The following is an 18,645-nucleotide window of genomic DNA, read 5'->3' on the forward strand; positions in this document are numbered from 1 at the left end:
AGGCAGAACAGGCTCCATCTTGAAAGCAGGACTCCATCTTGGGCCGGACTGTGAACTTTGAGCTATATGCCCAGTATCTATGGAAAAGACAAACCAACTGGAAAACCAGACCCCCTGGATGGAAGAGCCCCAGGCTTGTACCTAGACTCTCCATCACCTAAAAGGATACCCTAATTATCTGTGTAACTGAATAGAATCATAAATTCTATTATGCTTATTGGGGTATGACGACAGGCCTACTGATAATTGTCCACTGTTAACTACCTAGGCTTAAGGCATATGAATCACGGGTTAACTTTGATTGTATCTTTCTTTTCCGTTGTTCAGATTAGTTTCAGGGAATTTGGGGAGGTGGGTTTGAGCACGTACATTTAGGGTATATAAGGTTTTCACAGAAACTGGTCAGGGTCCTTGGTTTAGAGGAGACTCTGCCTTGGGCCCACAGGTGTAATAAACTTCACTCCACTATCTGCATTGTCCTTCTGAGTGAGTTTGTTTCCCGGAATGCATGGCTACAACAAACAAATCAACTTATTGGAGATAATAAGCCACAGAACAACTTTCTTTTCTTTGGTCCATTTCTTCATGTTAAATGAGAATTGCTTTTTGTGTTTACAGGGATCTTCCCCCTGGGAAAGTATTTGGTAGTTTGTGTCTAAGTTCTTACAGAAATGGCACTAAGCAGAGTAGACGGAGGCAGGAAGGTTTTTTAGGATCACAACCCTAAAGGCAGGATAGAAGCAGCCCTAATAGGAGCCTGAGGCTCTTGGTAAATTTTGGGAATACAATGTACAGGGAATCTTGGAGCAAAATGTTCCACAGTTGGCAAGCTGTGAAATTTAAGTATTTTTCTGTTTGGAAGAAACTGAGCTTTTCAAAAGTAAAGTAAGGGGGTAAAGGCACAAATATTGAGAACCAATCAGTCCTTCTCAGCATCACCTTATACCTTCTCCATGCATCCTTATTAAAACCTGATGCACATTTAATTTTAGAAGAGTCTAAATATGTGTATGTTTTCTTTTTCTGTTTTCTACTGGGATAATGTTGTAAGGCTAGAAATGCTCTGTATCTAGAATCTGAATTTTACAGCTCTGCTTTTTTAAGTAAACATCAGGTACTTAGCTAATTAAATGTAATACTTGTAAAGATCTTGTTTATAGGAAAGTGTCAACTTTCAGGATGTTGTGTATAAATCTTGAAAAAATTATGTAGAAAATAACAGAGTTCTCTTGTTTCATAGGCTGACCTTGCAGTCAACACCATCTGAAAATGGCTCAAAACAAAAAATAATCTAAGGGCTGAAACAAGATAAGATAAAATTGATGTCATGGTAATTATGTGAAGTACCATTCAATCATTGGGTGGAATTTACTGTTGATCCCTGGACTTAGATGTAGGTGGGAACATGCAGCTTTTATGACTCTGCTGGTATATAAGACAGGTGAGGACTTTATTAAAAGCAGTTGCTGAGAAATCACAAGACAAAACTAAAATTCTTCTTCAGATCCACAGTCAACTGCCCTGACTACATTCTGCAAAAATCCAGAGGACGGTAAAATGAATGAAATAATTTGGGGGATTTTAATTGAGGGGTAAAATATTTGAGGATACAAGGGAGCTGGTTGTGCATAAACCCTAGTAAGAAGAGAGACAGGCATTTATGCATTCTCCTTTCAGCACTCATGATTGAATTGGGAGGAAGTCTGCAAAATTGTGGTCTGTGATCACAGGCTAAGATGTTATCTAACTGAAGCCAGAAACCAACTGTCTCCTGCTGTGATGTCTGAGTGCCTGTCAGTAACTAAAAATTTTTCTCAAGAGATATTGGATGTCATTTGAAAGGCATCCGTTTCAGTGGCTTCCAGGGGTCAGGTAGAGGGAGAGTAGACCTTATGTAAGTTGCTGATACTGTTTCGTCATCAGTTTTTAAATGACGCATAACTATATTCAAGCTGGTCAGTGGTAAAGCAGCTCACCTGTTCAGCTGAATGACCATGGCTTTGCGTCTCTTTTCAAATAGATGTTCTTGGGTAGACTTGAATTGTAACACTGAAATCTCTTGAACAGCATTGTTTCCTTTTTCTTCTTTCATAGAATGCCACGAAAATAAGTGTCAGTAGTATTTCCCACTGTTACTGATGGACCTTGCAATTCAACATCACTTGGCTAATTCGAATTTGTTTGTTCTGCTGAGAGTTTCCAGAAATGTTTGCTAAAAGTTATATTTGCATCAGTGCTACTTAGAATGGCAGCTGGCTAGGAAATTAAGACTAGAAAATAAAAGTGCTCCCCCCCCACACTTATTTTTTTTGAGAAACAGGATTTGGGCAAATGGAAGAATTATGAGCTGACACTACATGGGTCTCTCGGGAATACAGAAGCTCCGTGTCACTTTTATGGGAACTTTCTTTTCCTAAGTTCTACTACCCTCTCTCCATCCAAAAAGAAGATATTTTATATTAGAATGGAGGAATATTTTTAAGTTTCTGAAAATGTCTTTTAAATAATTACTTGACTTAACACCAATTCAATTACTCAAAATTTTGGTCACCCAATATTTTGATTCTAATACTTAGCTATAGTCTTGAGTTATTTTTAAGTGATAAGAACAATCACCATTTATGAAAAGTTTATGTGTCTTCATTTTAACTTTGACTTTGGTTTAAGTTTCTTTTTCCCCTTTTCTTTCTTTTTTTGCAGTAATAGAGTTGTTGAAATTTTGAGTCATATTTCTCACCATTTCTTGCTGAAAATAGTAGCATGTGAACAGTGTTAGAAAAGCAATTTATTATGTTCCAGAACAAATTCTCAGTTTTATTGTATATTTCTCAAATTTACATTAAAACTCAAAGTAAGAGCCAGGAGACAAAATAGTAAAATTAGAAGGTAATGTGCATTTTGTGCAAAAATAGAGCAAAATATTCTGCTTTTACAAAGAGAAAATGTACAGGAATCAATTCATATTTCCATTGAGAACAGCATGACCTATAGCACCAAACTTCCATTTTTATAGATTGTGAATCCCAGAGTAGTTTACTATCAACTTAGGATCCTTGCAAATTCTGGTTTTGGTGTGTAACATTTTAGCATTACCCATTGTTGTTGTTGCTCAGTTGATAAATTGTGTCTGACTCTTTGCAACCTCATGGACTGCAGCACAACAGGCTTCCCTATCCTTCACGATCTCCTGAAGTAGGCTCAAACTCATGTTCACTGAGGCAGTGGTACCATCAAACCATCTCATTCTCTGTTGCCCCATTCTCCTCTTGCCCTCAGTCTTTCTTAGCATCAGGATCCTTTTCCGATGAGTCAGCTCTTTGCATCAGGTGGCCAAAGTATTGGAACTTCAGCTTCAGCATCAGTCTGTCCAATGAATATTCAGGGTTGATTTCCTTTAGGACTGACTGGTTTGTTCTCCTTGCTGTCTTCTCCAGCACTGCAGTTTGAAAGCATCAATTCTTTGGCATTTACATTCTATATGGTCCAGCTGTCTCATCTGTATGTGACTACCAGAAAGACCATAGCGTTGACTATACTCATTGTAATATTGTAGAAAAGAATCCAGTAATTTCTTGATTCATCAGACTCAGAGATAACCATATAGAAATGCTCTAGCATTCTTTGTTCACTGGGGTCTGAGAAAGAGAGAGGGAGAGCGATTGAGAGTGCACTGAGGCTAGAGTGGGAGCTGAATCAAGGGCAGTGTTATGAATTGAATTTGAAAAGACAACAGCATGATCCATGCTCAAATCAATGCTCTAAAGAGTTTGGATTAACTGTGTGCTTCTAGGCAGATGAAGGGCACTATCTTAGGATCAGTTCACTTTCCAGATGATTTTGGCAAATCCTTTTACTTTTCTGAAATAGGTGCCATAATGCTTTCCTTATAGAACTGTAGAGAGAATGGATATAAAACCTCGTGCTTGGGACTTCCCTGGTGATCCAGTGATTAAGACTTGACCTTCCGATGCAGGGGGTGAGTTCGGTCCCTGGTCGGGAAGCTAAGATCCCACATGCCTCGAGGCCAAAAAACCAAAAAATGTAAAACAGAAGCACTATTGTAACAAGTTCAACAAAGATTTTAAAAATGATCTACATCAAAAAAAAATTTTTTTTTAAAGCTAATGATTGTCTACTTTTCCCACTCTCATTAATCAGACACTAGTCCTCATAACTTGACCAGATATAAATTATCTCTTTATCTGAATGAAATCCCTTTCTTAAGGTTGTTCTGAAGAAGGTGAAGTCAGAAACATATGCAAAATAAAAAACTACACAAGCAATGATCTTTAAGCTGGCACAACATAATGTTGCTCTCAATGAAAAGACGTCAGTATTTTATTTATGTGTATGGTTGTGGTAGTGGTAAATAATCTGCCTGCCTATGCAGGAGACATAAGAGACACGGGTTCCATCCCTGGATAGGGAAGATCCCCTGGAGGAGGAAATGGCAACCCACTCCAGTATTGTTGCCTGGAGAATCCCCATGGATAGATGGGCCTGGCAGGCTACAGTTTGTAGGGTTGCCAAAAGTCGGACACGAATGAAGCAACTTAGCAATTGTAGCATATCACCTGAGAAAACCATTTAAGAAGTTCATTGTGAAATATAAAGATTTGAAACAGTTTAGGAATATGGGATTCAGAGCTTGTAAAGAGTTGTAAAGAGACCTTCTAAAATCTTAGCTCTGGGAGTGATGATTTTTATAAACTTACCTAGGTTACTTCACTTACGGAATTTCTTTATCTGCCAAAATGAGAGGAACACCTCACAGTGTCACCATGAGTATTAAATATATTTGTGTGTTCAAGGTGCTCAAAAGAATACCTAGCACACACAAGTACTCAATTAATAGTAGGCTTTCTTTGTAAAGTGGAAGTTATTACTGAATTCAGTATGACAGATACTGTGTACAATTCTAAATCCAAGTTGTTCACACTTTTCTCCCTAATAGATTAACTGAATGTGTGTTATATAAATTACACCTCACAGAGGAAAAGTACCAGAAGAAAAAGGAGAGTCAAGACTGGGGTCCCATGTCTCAGACCTTGGAGGAGAGGTTTTTGTTGTAAGAGACAGCAGTTGTTCTGGTTATGTATTACTGTGCCTCACAGTACTTAAAAACTTAGTGGGTAAAACAGAAAGTTATTATTATCTCTCAGGGTTCTGCAGGATTGGGCTCTCAGGATTGGGCTCAGTTGGGCAGTTTTTATTTAAGTGTCTGTTGAATTTGTTACAATACCATTTCTGTTTTATGTTTTGGTTTTTTGGCTGCGAGGCAGTTAGGATCTTAGCTCCCCGACCAGGGATCCACCCTGCAGCCCCTGAACTGGAAGGTGAAGTCTTAACCACCAGACCATCAGGGAAGTCCTTGGGCAGTTCTTAACTTTCGTTTCTCATGCATTTGTGATCCGACAGTGACTGGGGCTGGAGTCATCTAAAGGGTTGACTGGGCTGGTCATCCAGAGGGCTTCTTTACTTATCATTTTTTGGCCTCTTTCTTTCTTTCCATGTGGCATCTCATTCTCCAGGGCTGGTTCACGTGGCTCATAGCCTCCTCACAGTGTGGTGGTCTTAGAGCAGTAGCACTTCTTACGTGCCAGCTGGCTTCTAAGACCCAGGAAGCAGGAACTGCCAGGTCAGTGCAGGGCTACTCCCAGGACTGGCCCAGTGTTGTACTGGTGTAAGGGGTACTCTCACAGCTGCCTCATTCCCTCGGTGTCAGTAGTCACAGAGCCCACCTAGAGCAGTGGGATACAAAGACAGACACACCACTTTTTGATGTGGAAGTAGCAAGGTCATACTGCAGAGTGAATGTAAACCGAGAGATATTTTTGTGTCCATATCTTGGGAAGTACACTTGCCATAGCAGAGGAAACTTAGGGGCAATAAATGATAAGGGAACTGCTTTTTGCAGTTCCATTCTGTTTTTATCATAGAAAAATAATGCTGATAAAATAAGGCGCTGGGAATGAGAAATCTACAATCTCAGGTCCATATCACAGTTGAGAGACTTTAGGGCAATGTTTGTATAACTTAGTGCTTTTAAATGGAAATCATAGTTGGTATGCCAAATGCATGAAGATAGCTCAAATAAACATTAAAAATGTTTTCACAAATTTTAAAAGTTACAAGGAAGATTCTTATATTGCTACAATAGTGCTCAGTGTAAAACTGTTCTGGCTTCTGGATGTTTTACTTTTCTGTGTGATAAGTTGACACTATTCAATATTTTGTTCCTGATAGCATTTATAACTGCAATAATGTTGAATTTTTTAAAAAATGAGTATTTTTAAACAACAAATATTTGAATTTCTCATTTAAAACAGTATTTTTATGGTGCATAGAATTAGTCCTATCTAAATTTCTTGCTGATTTAGTTTGTAGAAAAGTTAAAAAATGCTTTTGTGCTAGAAAAGCCAGAAGGGTAATGGTAGAGCTGATTTTAATTACATAATTATGACAACAGTCTAAAGTGCCTTAATATAACAATTAAAGTAGAACGTGTACATCTTATTTTAAGCCCCTTAAATTTAGTCAGTTAAGAAAAGAAGCTTCTCACATACAGATGGCCAACAAACACATGAAAAGATGCTCAACATTGCTCATTATTAGAGAAATGCAAATCAGATCTACAATGAAGTATCACCTCACACCGGTCAGAATGGCCATATGTATACACATTACTGTATGTAGCATAGATGGCAAGTGGGAATTTACTGTGTGACACAGGGAGCTCAACTCAGTGCTCTGTGACAACCTAGAGGGGTGGGATGGGGTGGGAGATGGGAGGGGGGTTCAGGACTGAGGGGATAAAAGATAAGGAGAGTATAATACAAAAAATAAAGAAAAGAAGCTTCTCAAAATATGACTGTTACAAGAATGATCATAAAGGAATTGAAATTTTTATAATTCTATGAGCATTTCAATTCCCTTCTCAATACTGCCTCTTTTTTTCTTTTTTTAAAAAAAAAATTAAAGGCCATCTTTTGTTCTCCTTGTTTTTACGGAAACCCCTGTTTTTTTTTGTTTGTTTTGATTTTGTTTATAAAGTATAGTTGTACAAGTTGTACTTTATATGTCTCTTGACTCTGAGACCTCCCCTTTTTTTTCACTCTTTCTCTTCATTTCATGTGGGAAATAAGTTGAGTCCCTTTTAGAATTTTGCAAAGCCACAAAGCACTGTTAAGTAATTGATCAACAGAAATCCCATCCCAGATACGGTTCCAGAATTCTATGACTTCACTGACTTTCCTCTGGATGCTGGAGCAATTTGTGACCACAGTATTTGCAACCTCTGTGATTAGACGGGAAATTATGAGGACTCCTGAATACATGAAGCTCCAGAACAAATGTCAAAATGGTAAAATATTGATTTACTACTTTCATGGCTTTTGTCCCCATGAAGCATGTGTTCTTTTTTATTCTCATTAGCTTTTCACCTCTCCATTTTCCTGCCCCCAGCCTATCATATGTTTCAACATCTACAAATACTTTTACTGCAGCATTCACCACTCTAATTCATAGTTATTCACCTTTGTATCTGGGTCAGAGAGCACGAAACTTACTCATATTTGTGTCACTCACACTTGGACCAGTGCCTGGTGTGTAGCAGGTCCTTACGCATCTTTCAAAGGTTCAACTTGGACCTTAAATCTTGTGTTTCACAATGTTGAACTGTCAAATCATCCAAAACTCAGATTTTCATATATTAGAGAAAATATTAATTATCTATATCAAAGAATGGTTGAGGGGATTTGAGACAGATCTTAGGAGTATTAACCAGTTTCCCCTCATTCCATCCCCCCAACCTCTCAGCCATCGTTTGACCATCAGTGAATGCACTGCTGGGTCTCAAGGTCACTTTGGGGCCTAGAAGCAATTTCAATGTCTACTTGGAGGATTTGGGGCTGGAGCGTGGGATCGCAGAATACACACACTGCTGGACCTGGGATTCAAAATATGTTACAAGAACAGGGTGAAAAACCACTTACTGAAACTAGAGCACATGAAGAAAGAAAATGAGTAGTCAAGGCTACTCCAGCTGTTTCCTGAGCACTGACCAAGCCATCCAGCAAGAGACAGTGGTGGTCAGTTGATAGGAGGTAGAGGTGAGCCTGTTCAGGGATCCACTCCCTGGAAGTTGGTGGGATAAAGGATGAAGGATGCTGAACACTTACCCCTGCGACTGTCCACCTTCAGATCTTTCATCAAGGCTGAACTATTGTTATTCGCTGTTCCAGACACAGGTGGTGCTAGTGTTAAAGAACCCACCTGTCAATGCAGGAGACATAAAAGAAGCGGGTTTGATCCTTGCATCAGGAAGATTCCCCTAGAGGAGGGCATGGCAACCCACTCCAATATTCTTGCCTGGAGAATCCCATAGACAGAGGAGCTATAGTCCATAGAGTCACAAAGGGTCAGACACAACTGAAATGACTACACGTGCATGCACTTGCCAGGCAAGATGTTGAAACTTACAGACCTCTCTTCAGTTTAACAAACATGTCTTGAATACCTATCACATGCCAGGCAGTGTGCTGGGGATTAAAGGCTTTTCTTTCAAGGGTCCCTTTCATTAGTGATCCTTCACTGAAGGCAGCCTACTTTTCTTCTTCTTGGTTGTTAGCTGGGCTAGATGGGGCTAATGAGGTGAAACCTTAGGTTAACCCTCTAGAAATCAGTTAGATTTAGTCTGTTTTGTTAACAAAGAATTATGCCTCTACACCTAACCAGTCATCTCAAAAGTGTGCTATGAATCAGCTGCTCCTCCTGGTATGAAGAGTATGGATGAGTCACCCCATCTATTACCACCTTTAGAAAAATTGAAAACCTCACTCTCTGGCTGTGGGGGGAGAAATGACAGCATCTTTGCAGATAAATGAAGGGCAGGATGTCACATTGAACCAAAGACTTGTCATCTTGAAACAATCTTTTATATATGTAATATACATATATATGTGTTCATGTACATACATGCATGTACAAACATATCCACACACATCCACATACATATTACATATGCAAATATACATATATAAATATACACATATAGGCATATACATATATAAATATACATATGTAATATGTATGTATCTATGTACATTTAATTTGCCTTGAAGCCTTTTAATAATAGGATAGATAGACTAGGATGATAGATTTCTCAATCTTGGCACCTTACTTTATAGACACTTTTTTTTTCTGATAAAAATAGAGTGGAGGAGCTTCAAGGAGAAGCCTTTTTGTTCATTGTCCCTAAGTTTTCACTGCTATGGCAGGTGAACTTTTCAAAAATGGCCCCCAAAATGCATGAGGGCATGCTAAGTCACTTCAGAGGTTAGTATATTTAATTTAGATCAAGCATGTTTTGCAAAATTGCATAAATCCCAGCTGAACCTAATTATTGTTCCTGCCCTGGATCTTAATGTTTTTTTAATATATCATTGCATAAAGTGACTCCTACCTGCAGAATATTTAACACTTACACATTCATATATTAGCCAGCTACAAATTTTATAGCCAAATGAGTATATTGTCTCTAATGAATTTATTATCTGAAAATATTTTATTTAATTAAACATTTATTCTAAGTTGTCATTCAAGAGTTATCTTGTTCCTCATTATGCATGACAGCTCTACACAAGCAAGTTTTGATAGATATTATTACTGATCTAAAGTCCCAATGGGGCTTCCCAGTTGGCGTGAGTGGTAAAGAACCTGCCTGCCAGTGTAGGAGACATAAGGGACGCGAGTTTGATCCCTGGGTTGGGAAGATCCTCTGGAGGAAGGCATGGCAACCCACTCCAGTATTCTTGCCTGGAGAATCCCATGGACAGAGGAGCCTGGCAGGCTACAGTCCATGGATTCACAAAAAAAATTGAACAGGACTGAAGCGACTTAGCATCCATGCACACAAACTGCATATACTCTAGGCCTTGTGCTAGGAAGGGGGTGGGTTAGGGGTCACCGTTTTTACCCTTAAGAAGCTTTACATGGATGGAAAGACAAACGTACATAACTGGCTAGTATTCAGGACAGATTGTGGACTTTTAGCTAAAAGTTATAAGCAAAGTTATAGGTAAACACAGTGGAGAGTTATTTATTCTGCCTTTGAAGTAGGATGAAACCTTCACCATGAAGCTGGTGGCTGGCAGCTCCTTAAACTAAGTCTGAGGTGGGTGGGCTGAGAAATGGGAGAAAGGCCTTACAGGTCAAGTTGAACACACATTTCCTTGGCCTCATGTTACTTTGATGGGGCAGGTGGCAGGAGGGGAGGGCATGTTGAGTGGATGTTGAGATGGACTGTGGCGTTGGATGTCTAGAGTCTGTGATGCCTGCAGTGTCCTCACTCAGAATACGGAGAGACTGAGATTAGTTTATCTGATTTAGATCAAGCATTTTTTGCAAAATTGCATAAATCCCAGCTGAACATAATTATTGTTCCTGCCCTGGATCTTAATGTTTTTCTTCCCAAACAGAAAGACCTAAGGGTGATTAGACTGATGAAAATGTTTGTTAAAATGTTTTCCGAAACACCTAGAATTTGAGAGTTAATCCCTTTTCGCTTGGTTAATCTCATCTCTTTTTAAAATAAAGACAAAGCCATTTCTGTTATTAAAAGCTAAAGCAATGGTGACTTGGTTCTGCTTTTTAAATCTTCCCCTCAGCATAAAGCAAATCCTAAAATGTGCAGCAGCTTTGTGCTCTCACTTTCTGCCATCTTGTTATAAATGCTTCTCTCTGAATTAATTCTGATATAATTGTTCACTGCATAATGCTGAATTTTCATAATATATGAGCTGCAATATCAAAGCATGAAAATGATACTAGTTTAAAAAGGAAACCCATTGCAATTCTGATATTTTCCCTGTGACTTTGTATATCACTTAAGTTGTTCTCAAACTTTTGAATCTTAGAAACAGTTTATGATCTTAAAAATTATTGAAGAGCTCAAATAATTTTTAATGAAATTATATTTATTAATAGTCTTTGATTTAGAAATTATGTTATGAGTTTTAAAATATTTATTCATTTTAAAACAACTTAAAAAAAACATGTCAACATAGATAAAATATATTTATTAAAAAAATGACCGTTTCCAAACAAAAAAGTCAGTGGTAAGAATGGAATTGTTTTACCTTGAAGCAAAAATTTAAACAGCACTGAGCTAATAGAATACAGTTACATTCTTATGTGCTTCTTTATTCAGTCTGTTACAATGTCGTATATTACATAGCCTCTAGAATATTTCACTGAACACTAGTGAGGGGGTAAGGGTGAAAAACCCAAACAACATCTTGGTATTGTGAAAATAATTTTGACCTCCCAGACCCACTAAAACTCTTTAGGATCCTCAGATCACTTGTTGAGAGCCACTGACTTAGGACAATATTTATTCAGTGTTAATCACGGATGAAGATAAATAAAACCCCTAAATACTAGGCGTAAGTATATAGATCAGGTAGAAATAATGACATTACATATATTTTAGCCTTACCAATATGTACATAGTCTGCTTTCTGTTTTATAAACTGTTAGTTCTGCTGTCTGAGAAATTATTCTTATAAAAGGTATGGGTTTATATAAACATTTGGCAAAAACATGGTCTTATTATGGCAGTCCACATGAAAAATAACCACAAGTTTTGAATCATGTGAAATTTTAAGACTCATTCTGAAAAGTCTTTTTTTTTTTTTTAAGAAACTTTTGGTTTTGATAAATTATAGATTTAGAGGAAGTTGCAAAAAAATACATGGGGAAGTCCTGAGAACTCTTTAGCTAATTCCCCCAGGAGCACTTCCCAGGTGGCTCAGTGGGTAAAGAATCTGCCTTTCAATGCAGGAGACATAGGAGAGAAGGTTTTATCCCTGGGTTGGGGAGATCTCCTGGAGGAGGAAATGGCAACCCACTCCAGTATACTTGCCTGACAAATCCCACGGACAGAGGAGCCTGGCAGGTCCATGGGGTCTCAAAGCGTCGGACACAGTTGAGCACTGAGCACACACACAACAAACCCAATGATAATACCTTTCATAACTATAGTACAAAGGGAAAACCAGGAAATTGACATTGGTACAACACACAGAGTTTATCTGGATTTCATTAGGATTGTGTGTATTTCTCTGCAGTTTCACCCTGAATATATTTTAGTGTATCCGTATCATAATCAAGATAAAGAACTCTTCCATCACCACAGGCTCCCTGATGTTATCTTTGTATGAAAGTGAAAATGAAGTTGCTCAGTCATGTCCGACTCTTTACGACCCCATGGACTGTAGCCTACCAGGCTCCTCTGTCCATGGGATTTTCCAGGCAATAGTACTGGAGTGGATTGCCACACTTATTTACTCCCATCAACTCCCTCTCCAATACTAACTTCTCAAAACTGCTAATCTATTCTCCATCTCTATTAATTTTATTATTTCATAAGTGCTATATAAATGGAATCATACAGTATGCAGCCTTCACTCAGCATGATACCCTTGAGATCCATCCAAGTTGCATGTCTATCAATAATGTGTTCCTTTTTGCTGCTACACCACATTCTCTGGTATGGAGGTACCATTGTTTGCACAACCAACTATTCATCTCCGTCCACCGGAGGGCATCTGGATCATTTCCAGTTTGGGGCTTTTATAAGTAAAGCTGCTCTGAACTTCTGTGTACAAATTTTACTTGAACATAGTTTTCATTTCTCTGAGACAAATGCCCAAGTGTAACTGTTGGGCTACACGGTATGGTAAGTACATGTTCGGTTTTATAAGAAACTTCCAAACTATTTTCCTCAGAGGTTGTACCATTTTATATTTCCACCAGCAAAGTTTGAAGTATCCTGTTTCTCTGCATCCATTTGGTGTTATTTTAATTTTATCTGTTAGGTATGTAATATCTCATTGTGGTTTTAATTCACATGTCCCTAGTGGTTGATGTAGAATATTTTAAATGTGTTTATTTGCCTTCTATATGGGCTTCTCTAGTAGCTCAGCTGGTAAAGAATCCACCTGCAATGCAGGAGACTCTGGTTCGATTCCTGAGTTGGGAAGATCCATTGGAGAAGGGATAGGCTACCCACTCCAGTATTCTTGGGCTTCCCTGGTGGCTCAGCTGGTAAAGAATCTGCCAGCAATGTGGGAGACCTGGGTTTGATCCCTGGGTTCTATATATCTTTTCCAGGGCAATGCCCATTTTCCAATTGGATTTTTTTTTCTACTGACTTTTGAGAGTTCTTTATATATTCCAAATGCTAGTCCTTTGTGAGATATGCAGCTTGCAAACGTTTTCTCCAAGTCTGTATCTTGTAGTTTTGTCCTCTTTGAGAGTTAACTCATAATTTAGATGAGGTCCAATATATCAATTTTTTTTATTAATTTTTTTTGACTACTCTAAAAACTCTTCATCTAGACCCTGCCCCCGTCAATTTTTTTCCTAATAATTTTATGATATCACATTTTACAGTTAAATGGATGGCTCATTTTGAATTAGTTTTCTCTTTCCTTTTTTAACTTTTTGAAAAAAATTATTTTTAATTGGAGGATAATTGCTTTACAATGTTGTGTTGGTTTCTGCTGTCCAAGAACATGAATCAGCTACAAGTATACATATATTCTTTCCCTCTTGAGCCTTCCTCCCCCTACCCCAGGGAATTAATTTTCATATAAGATGTGAGATTTACATTGAGGTGTTTGTTTTATATGTTTATATGTTCTGTTTTTGTGTTTGTTTTGCCTATGGATGTCCAATTGTTATAGCAGCCATTATTGGAAAAGTTGAACTCCTCTGTTAAATTGCTCTGACATCTTTGTCAAAAGCCAACTGGACATATTTGTGTAGAGTCTATATTTTGGTTCTCTATTCTGTTCCATTGGTCTAGGTATCTATCCTTCTCCTAATATCATGCTATTTTGATTACTATAGTAAGACTTAACACTTAAGCAGGAAGTCTGGTTTCTCCCACTTTGTTTCTAAAATTGTTTTAGCTATTCTAGATCCTTCGCCATTCAGTAATCACAAACTTCTCTGTGTCTACAAAAGCTGTGCTAGGACTTTGATAGACATTTCATTAAACATAGAGATCAGTTTGAAGAGAATTGATATCTTTACTATGTTGAGTCTTCCAATCCATGAACATGATTTGTCTTTCCATTTATTTAGGTCTTCTTTGATTTACTTCATCGATACTTAGTAATTTTCAGCATACAAGTCTTGTTCATATTTCATTAGATTTATACTTAAGTATTTTATTTTCTTTGGAGTGAGTATAGATAGTATTGTGTTTTAATTTGTTTCTGCATTATTTTTTTTTAGTATATAGACATGTAGTTGATTTTTGTATGTTGTTCTTGTCATTCAATCTTGTTGCTGAACTCACTAATTAATTCCAGGACCTTTTTTGTAGGTTCCTTGTTTTGTTTTTTTAAATGTAGATGATCATATCATCTATAAATAGGGACAGTTTTACTTCTTCCTTTTAAATTTGTGTTTATGCGCTGGCTAGAATGTCTAGTACTATATTGAATAAGAGTAATGAGAATGGACATCCTCATCATGCTTCTGAGCTTAAGAGGAAAGCATTAGGTTTTTCACATTAAGTATGATATTATCTGTAGGTTACCTGTAGGTTTTTATAAATGCTCTTTATCAAATCTTTATCAAGTTGAGAAATCTGTTTTGGTTCTTGTTTTCTGAGAGTGTTTGTTGTGAAAGAGTATTGGATTTTGTCAAATGTTTTCCTGTGTCAATTGGTATAATCATATGGTTCTTTTCTTTATTCTTTTGATATGGTGGATTACAATTGAGTGATTTTCAAATATTGAACTGGTCTTGACTATTGCAAATTATTTCCAGTTGGTTGTGTTGAATAATTTTTCTTATACATTACTGTATTCAATTTGCTATTATTTTGTTTAGGATTTTCCCATCTAAATATCATGAGATAAAAAAATAAATTTCATGAGATGTACCAATCTCTTGTTTTCTTTCTTTGTTCTGTATATTTCTGGTTTTTGTGTCAGGGTAATCCTGGACGCATAAATTGAATTGGGAACTGTTCCCTCTTCCATTTTATAAAAGTGATTCTGTTAAATTGGTGTTAATTCTTTAAGTGTTCTGAATTGTCTTTTCATAGGTAATTGATTCTCTGTCTCTTATCTTTCATGGTTTGAACATAAGCCCTTTAAATAAACAGCGATAAACATCTGCCCCTTTTATCTTACATGAGGTTTTTCTGAAACATGTAGAGATAAAACCCAATTTTTAAATGCAGTCAATATCTGGATATGATCAATCATTCAGCTGACCTTACTTAACATGATCTCATGCATTCAGAATGCTTAGGTAAAGCTGTACTACAGGTATAAATAAGTCAGGAAGTGCATTTAGGAAAACTTTGATTAATACTACCTGCTGTCTATTCTTACCACATTGTTAGATTAGCATTTACTTTGCAATTCATAACTAGCCTTACAACTCAGCTACCCCCAGTGAATAAAAAACAAGAGAGGCATTGTCATTTCCTTCTGTTCTCCCACATGGAACTGGGAAGGATGGGCTCAAATACTGTTTATTTTATAAATCATATTTAAGCTTGTCAATTTATCCATCCATCCATCATATAGATATCCTTAGATATTATCTATTGAAGTTTCATATTTTATAAATAAGGTAATTAAAGATTCTTAACAGGATGTTAAGATTTTGGAAACAGAATTTCTTATTGTTATCATTAGGCCTGGTTATACTGGTTGATATAAGAAATGAGAAGAGTCAATTCTCTACCTCTTTCCTAAAGAGAAATTGCTTTTTTATACATGGCTTTAAAGTGTATTGGGAGCTGTAGGCCAAGGGGTCAAGACATTGGTGACTTAGTTGCAGCAATGTTAAAACTACTGGTTGTTGTTATGCCTGTTAAGCCAATTTTATAGTAACTTTTTTTCCCTATGTCTGTTTTGCAGAAGAGCCATGGATTACTACAGAAAATATGCAGCTGTCATTCTGGCCATTTTGTCTCTGTTTCTGCAAATTCTCCATTCCTTTCCTGATGGAGAGTTTACAATGCAGGGTATGTGACCCAACTTGGGTCTGCAGTAACAAGAAAGCACACATTTCTAAATGTACATCAATAACTCCATTAATTACATTTCTACCTCCTTTTCAAATGTGACAAATCTTTGCCATTGGGTATATATCAAGGCACTTTTAGATTGTGAACATAAAATTAAATTAGGTTCCAAAAAACGTACAGTGAAAATGATATCTTACATGTCCATTTAAATAGCAGCTTGTACATTTCCATCTGAAATAGATTCCTGATTACTCTTTATCTGAGTTTTACAAGCAAAAAATGCTCCTTATTCAGTTTAGCTTGTGGTTTTTTTTTTTTTTTTTACATTTCTCCCAGAAGATTTGGGATTTTTTTAACATTGCCTTTGTAGATGAATTTTCATATCAGTTAACAAGTTAGAAAACAAAACTGCTTTATGCAGTCAATTTTTTTGCTCTATTTTCTGAAAAGTCTCATATAGTAGCTGATACCACCCCATCTGCTATGAAACTGTGAGCTACTATTGGTGATGGTTTTTCTCTAGACAAGTGGTAATATTTTAACCTCTGTTCCCAAGTGCAGATGCCAGATCTAGTAGCAGGCTGTCCCACTCACCAAGCTTTCTTAATTCTGACAAGTTTTCCTCTGTCAGTATTTGGAGTGTCTATGGGGGAAAGAAATAGTAGATTCTAAAGTGCAAAATATTTTGCCTCTGGGCAAAATTCTTCTTTTGGATGAGCATGGTGTTTTCATCTGTCAAGTCTTGTACTACCTACAGACATACTATCAGCACTGAAAGTGAGAAGTCATTCTTAAAGAATCTTATACTACTGAGCTGTCCCATGCTTCCTAGCTGCAAAAATTATTTTCCATTGAAAATAACTGTAGTCAGGACAAACAGATATTGTGTGTGAAGATGGACATACAACCAAAAAGTATTTATTTAACTGCCAATAGAAAAAAAGAATATTTGTTGTCCAATAATAAGGAATCATTCACAGTTTTTTTTTAAAAATTCTTTTTGGATTATTTTACTCTTTGCCTTTTTCTTTCTTTTTTTTTCTTTCTCTCTCTCTCTTTTTAAATTTGTTTTTTTTTTTTTTTTGGTGATAGGCTGTCCTGAATGCAAGCTAAAAGAAAACAAATACTTCTCCAAGCCAGATGCTCCAATCTATCAGTGCATGGGGTGCTGCTTCTCCAGGGCATACCCCACTCCAGCGAGGTCTAAGAAGACAATGTTGGTCCCCAAGAACATCACCTCGGAAGCTACATGCTGTGTGGCCAAAGCATTTACCAAGGTGAGGACCTAAAGGGCCCCAGAAACTTTCTAACAGTTCAACCAGAGAAATGTCCTCACAGCACATCCATGGGCTTCACGCCAGAGGTAGCTAATGACCAGTCTTTCAGTGGGCGTTTGTAGAGCGAAGGGCTGAGCTTGTCTGCTTTAACCAAGACAGTCAGCAACCTTGTGGGCAGAGGCTGGATCTATCCAGAATGAAGACAGTGGACAGAGGTGATAAGGGGCAGGTTGGGAGAAAACATAGAATACTTATAACAGTGCAAATCTAAGCTTTCGGAATGAAAATATCAGCTGAAAAGGAGACTATGCAAATACAACCAGCGTCTGTTTTTTAAAGTACTTATTTATTTGTTTGGCTGCACAGGGTCTTAGTTGTAGCACTCAGTATGTGGGATCTTTAGTTGTGGCAGGCGGGATCTAGTTCTCTGACCAGGGATGGAACCTGGGTCCCCTGCACTGAGAGCTAGAGACCTAGCCACTGGACCAGCACAGAAGTCCCATATAGCAAGCATTTATTCAGTTCAGCTGGCTAGAGACTATTTTACTGAACAGTTTTCAATTTTGCTAGCCTGCCTATCTATCCATCTGCCTCTGTCTATCATCTATCTTTCTTCCCTTCCGTTTAGGCCACAGTGATGGGAAATGTCAGAGTGGAGAACCACACCGAGTGCCACTGCAGCACTTGTTATTATCACAAATCCTAATAGTTTGCAGTGGGCCTTGCTGATGATGGCTGATTTGCTCAAAAGGAAAATTAATTTGTCCAGTGTCTATGGCTTTGTGAGATAAAACCCTCCTTTTCCTTGCCACACCATTTTTAACCTGCTTTGAGAATATACTGCAGCTTTATTGCTTTTCTCCTTATCCTACAATATAATCAGTAGTCTTGATCTTTTCATTTGGAATGAAATATGGCATTTAGCATGACCATAAAAAGCTGATTCCACTGGAAATAAAGTCTTTTAAATCATCACTCTATCACTGAATTCTAATTTTTTCTGAAAAGTTTCAAGCCAGTTACTTTTGATAGGATTAACGGAAGGGAGTAAGCCAGTGGGTGAGGTGGGTTCCCATGTAGTCAATGGCCTAATACTGGAGAATCTTATTCTAACCAAGCCTTCCAGAGCAAGCTGTGAGCCCCTCAGACAGTGGGCTACTCATGAGACAGTCCATTGGGGTAAAGGAAGAAAATATAACTTCTATTTCTATTCATTTGCACATTGTCTTTAGATGCCCATTTGGGTGAGTTTTATAGAAGTACAGATACATTAAAAAATAGAACTGATAACAGATAAGGCTTTAAAAA

The 18,645-nt window shown here is 37.4% G+C and overlaps 1 protein-coding gene across 1 annotated transcript in view; it reads left to right on the forward strand.

Moving 5' to 3' along the window:
• The window catches only part of CGA (glycoprotein hormones, alpha polypeptide), a 69,984-nt gene extending 51,781 nt beyond the window's left edge, over positions 1 to 18,203 (forward strand). Inside the window, exons 2-4 of the mRNA XM_070377139.1 lie at positions 15,951 to 16,057; positions 17,153 to 17,337; positions 17,966 to 18,203. Coding sequence (XP_070233240.1) covers positions 15,958 to 16,057; positions 17,153 to 17,337; positions 17,966 to 18,043 — 363 coding nt within the window. The 5' untranslated portion in view covers positions 15,951 to 15,957 and the 3' untranslated portion in view covers positions 18,044 to 18,203. The remainder of the gene's footprint in view (positions 1 to 15,950; positions 16,058 to 17,152; positions 17,338 to 17,965) is intronic.
• The last annotated feature ends 442 nt before the right edge of the window (positions 18,204 to 18,645 follow it).

The sequence above is a fragment of the Bos mutus genome, chromosome 9, assembly GCF_027580195.1.
Source record: "Bos mutus isolate GX-2022 chromosome 9, NWIPB_WYAK_1.1, whole genome shotgun sequence".
In the NCBI taxonomy this organism is placed as follows: Eukaryota; Metazoa; Chordata; class Mammalia; order Artiodactyla; family Bovidae; genus Bos; species Bos mutus.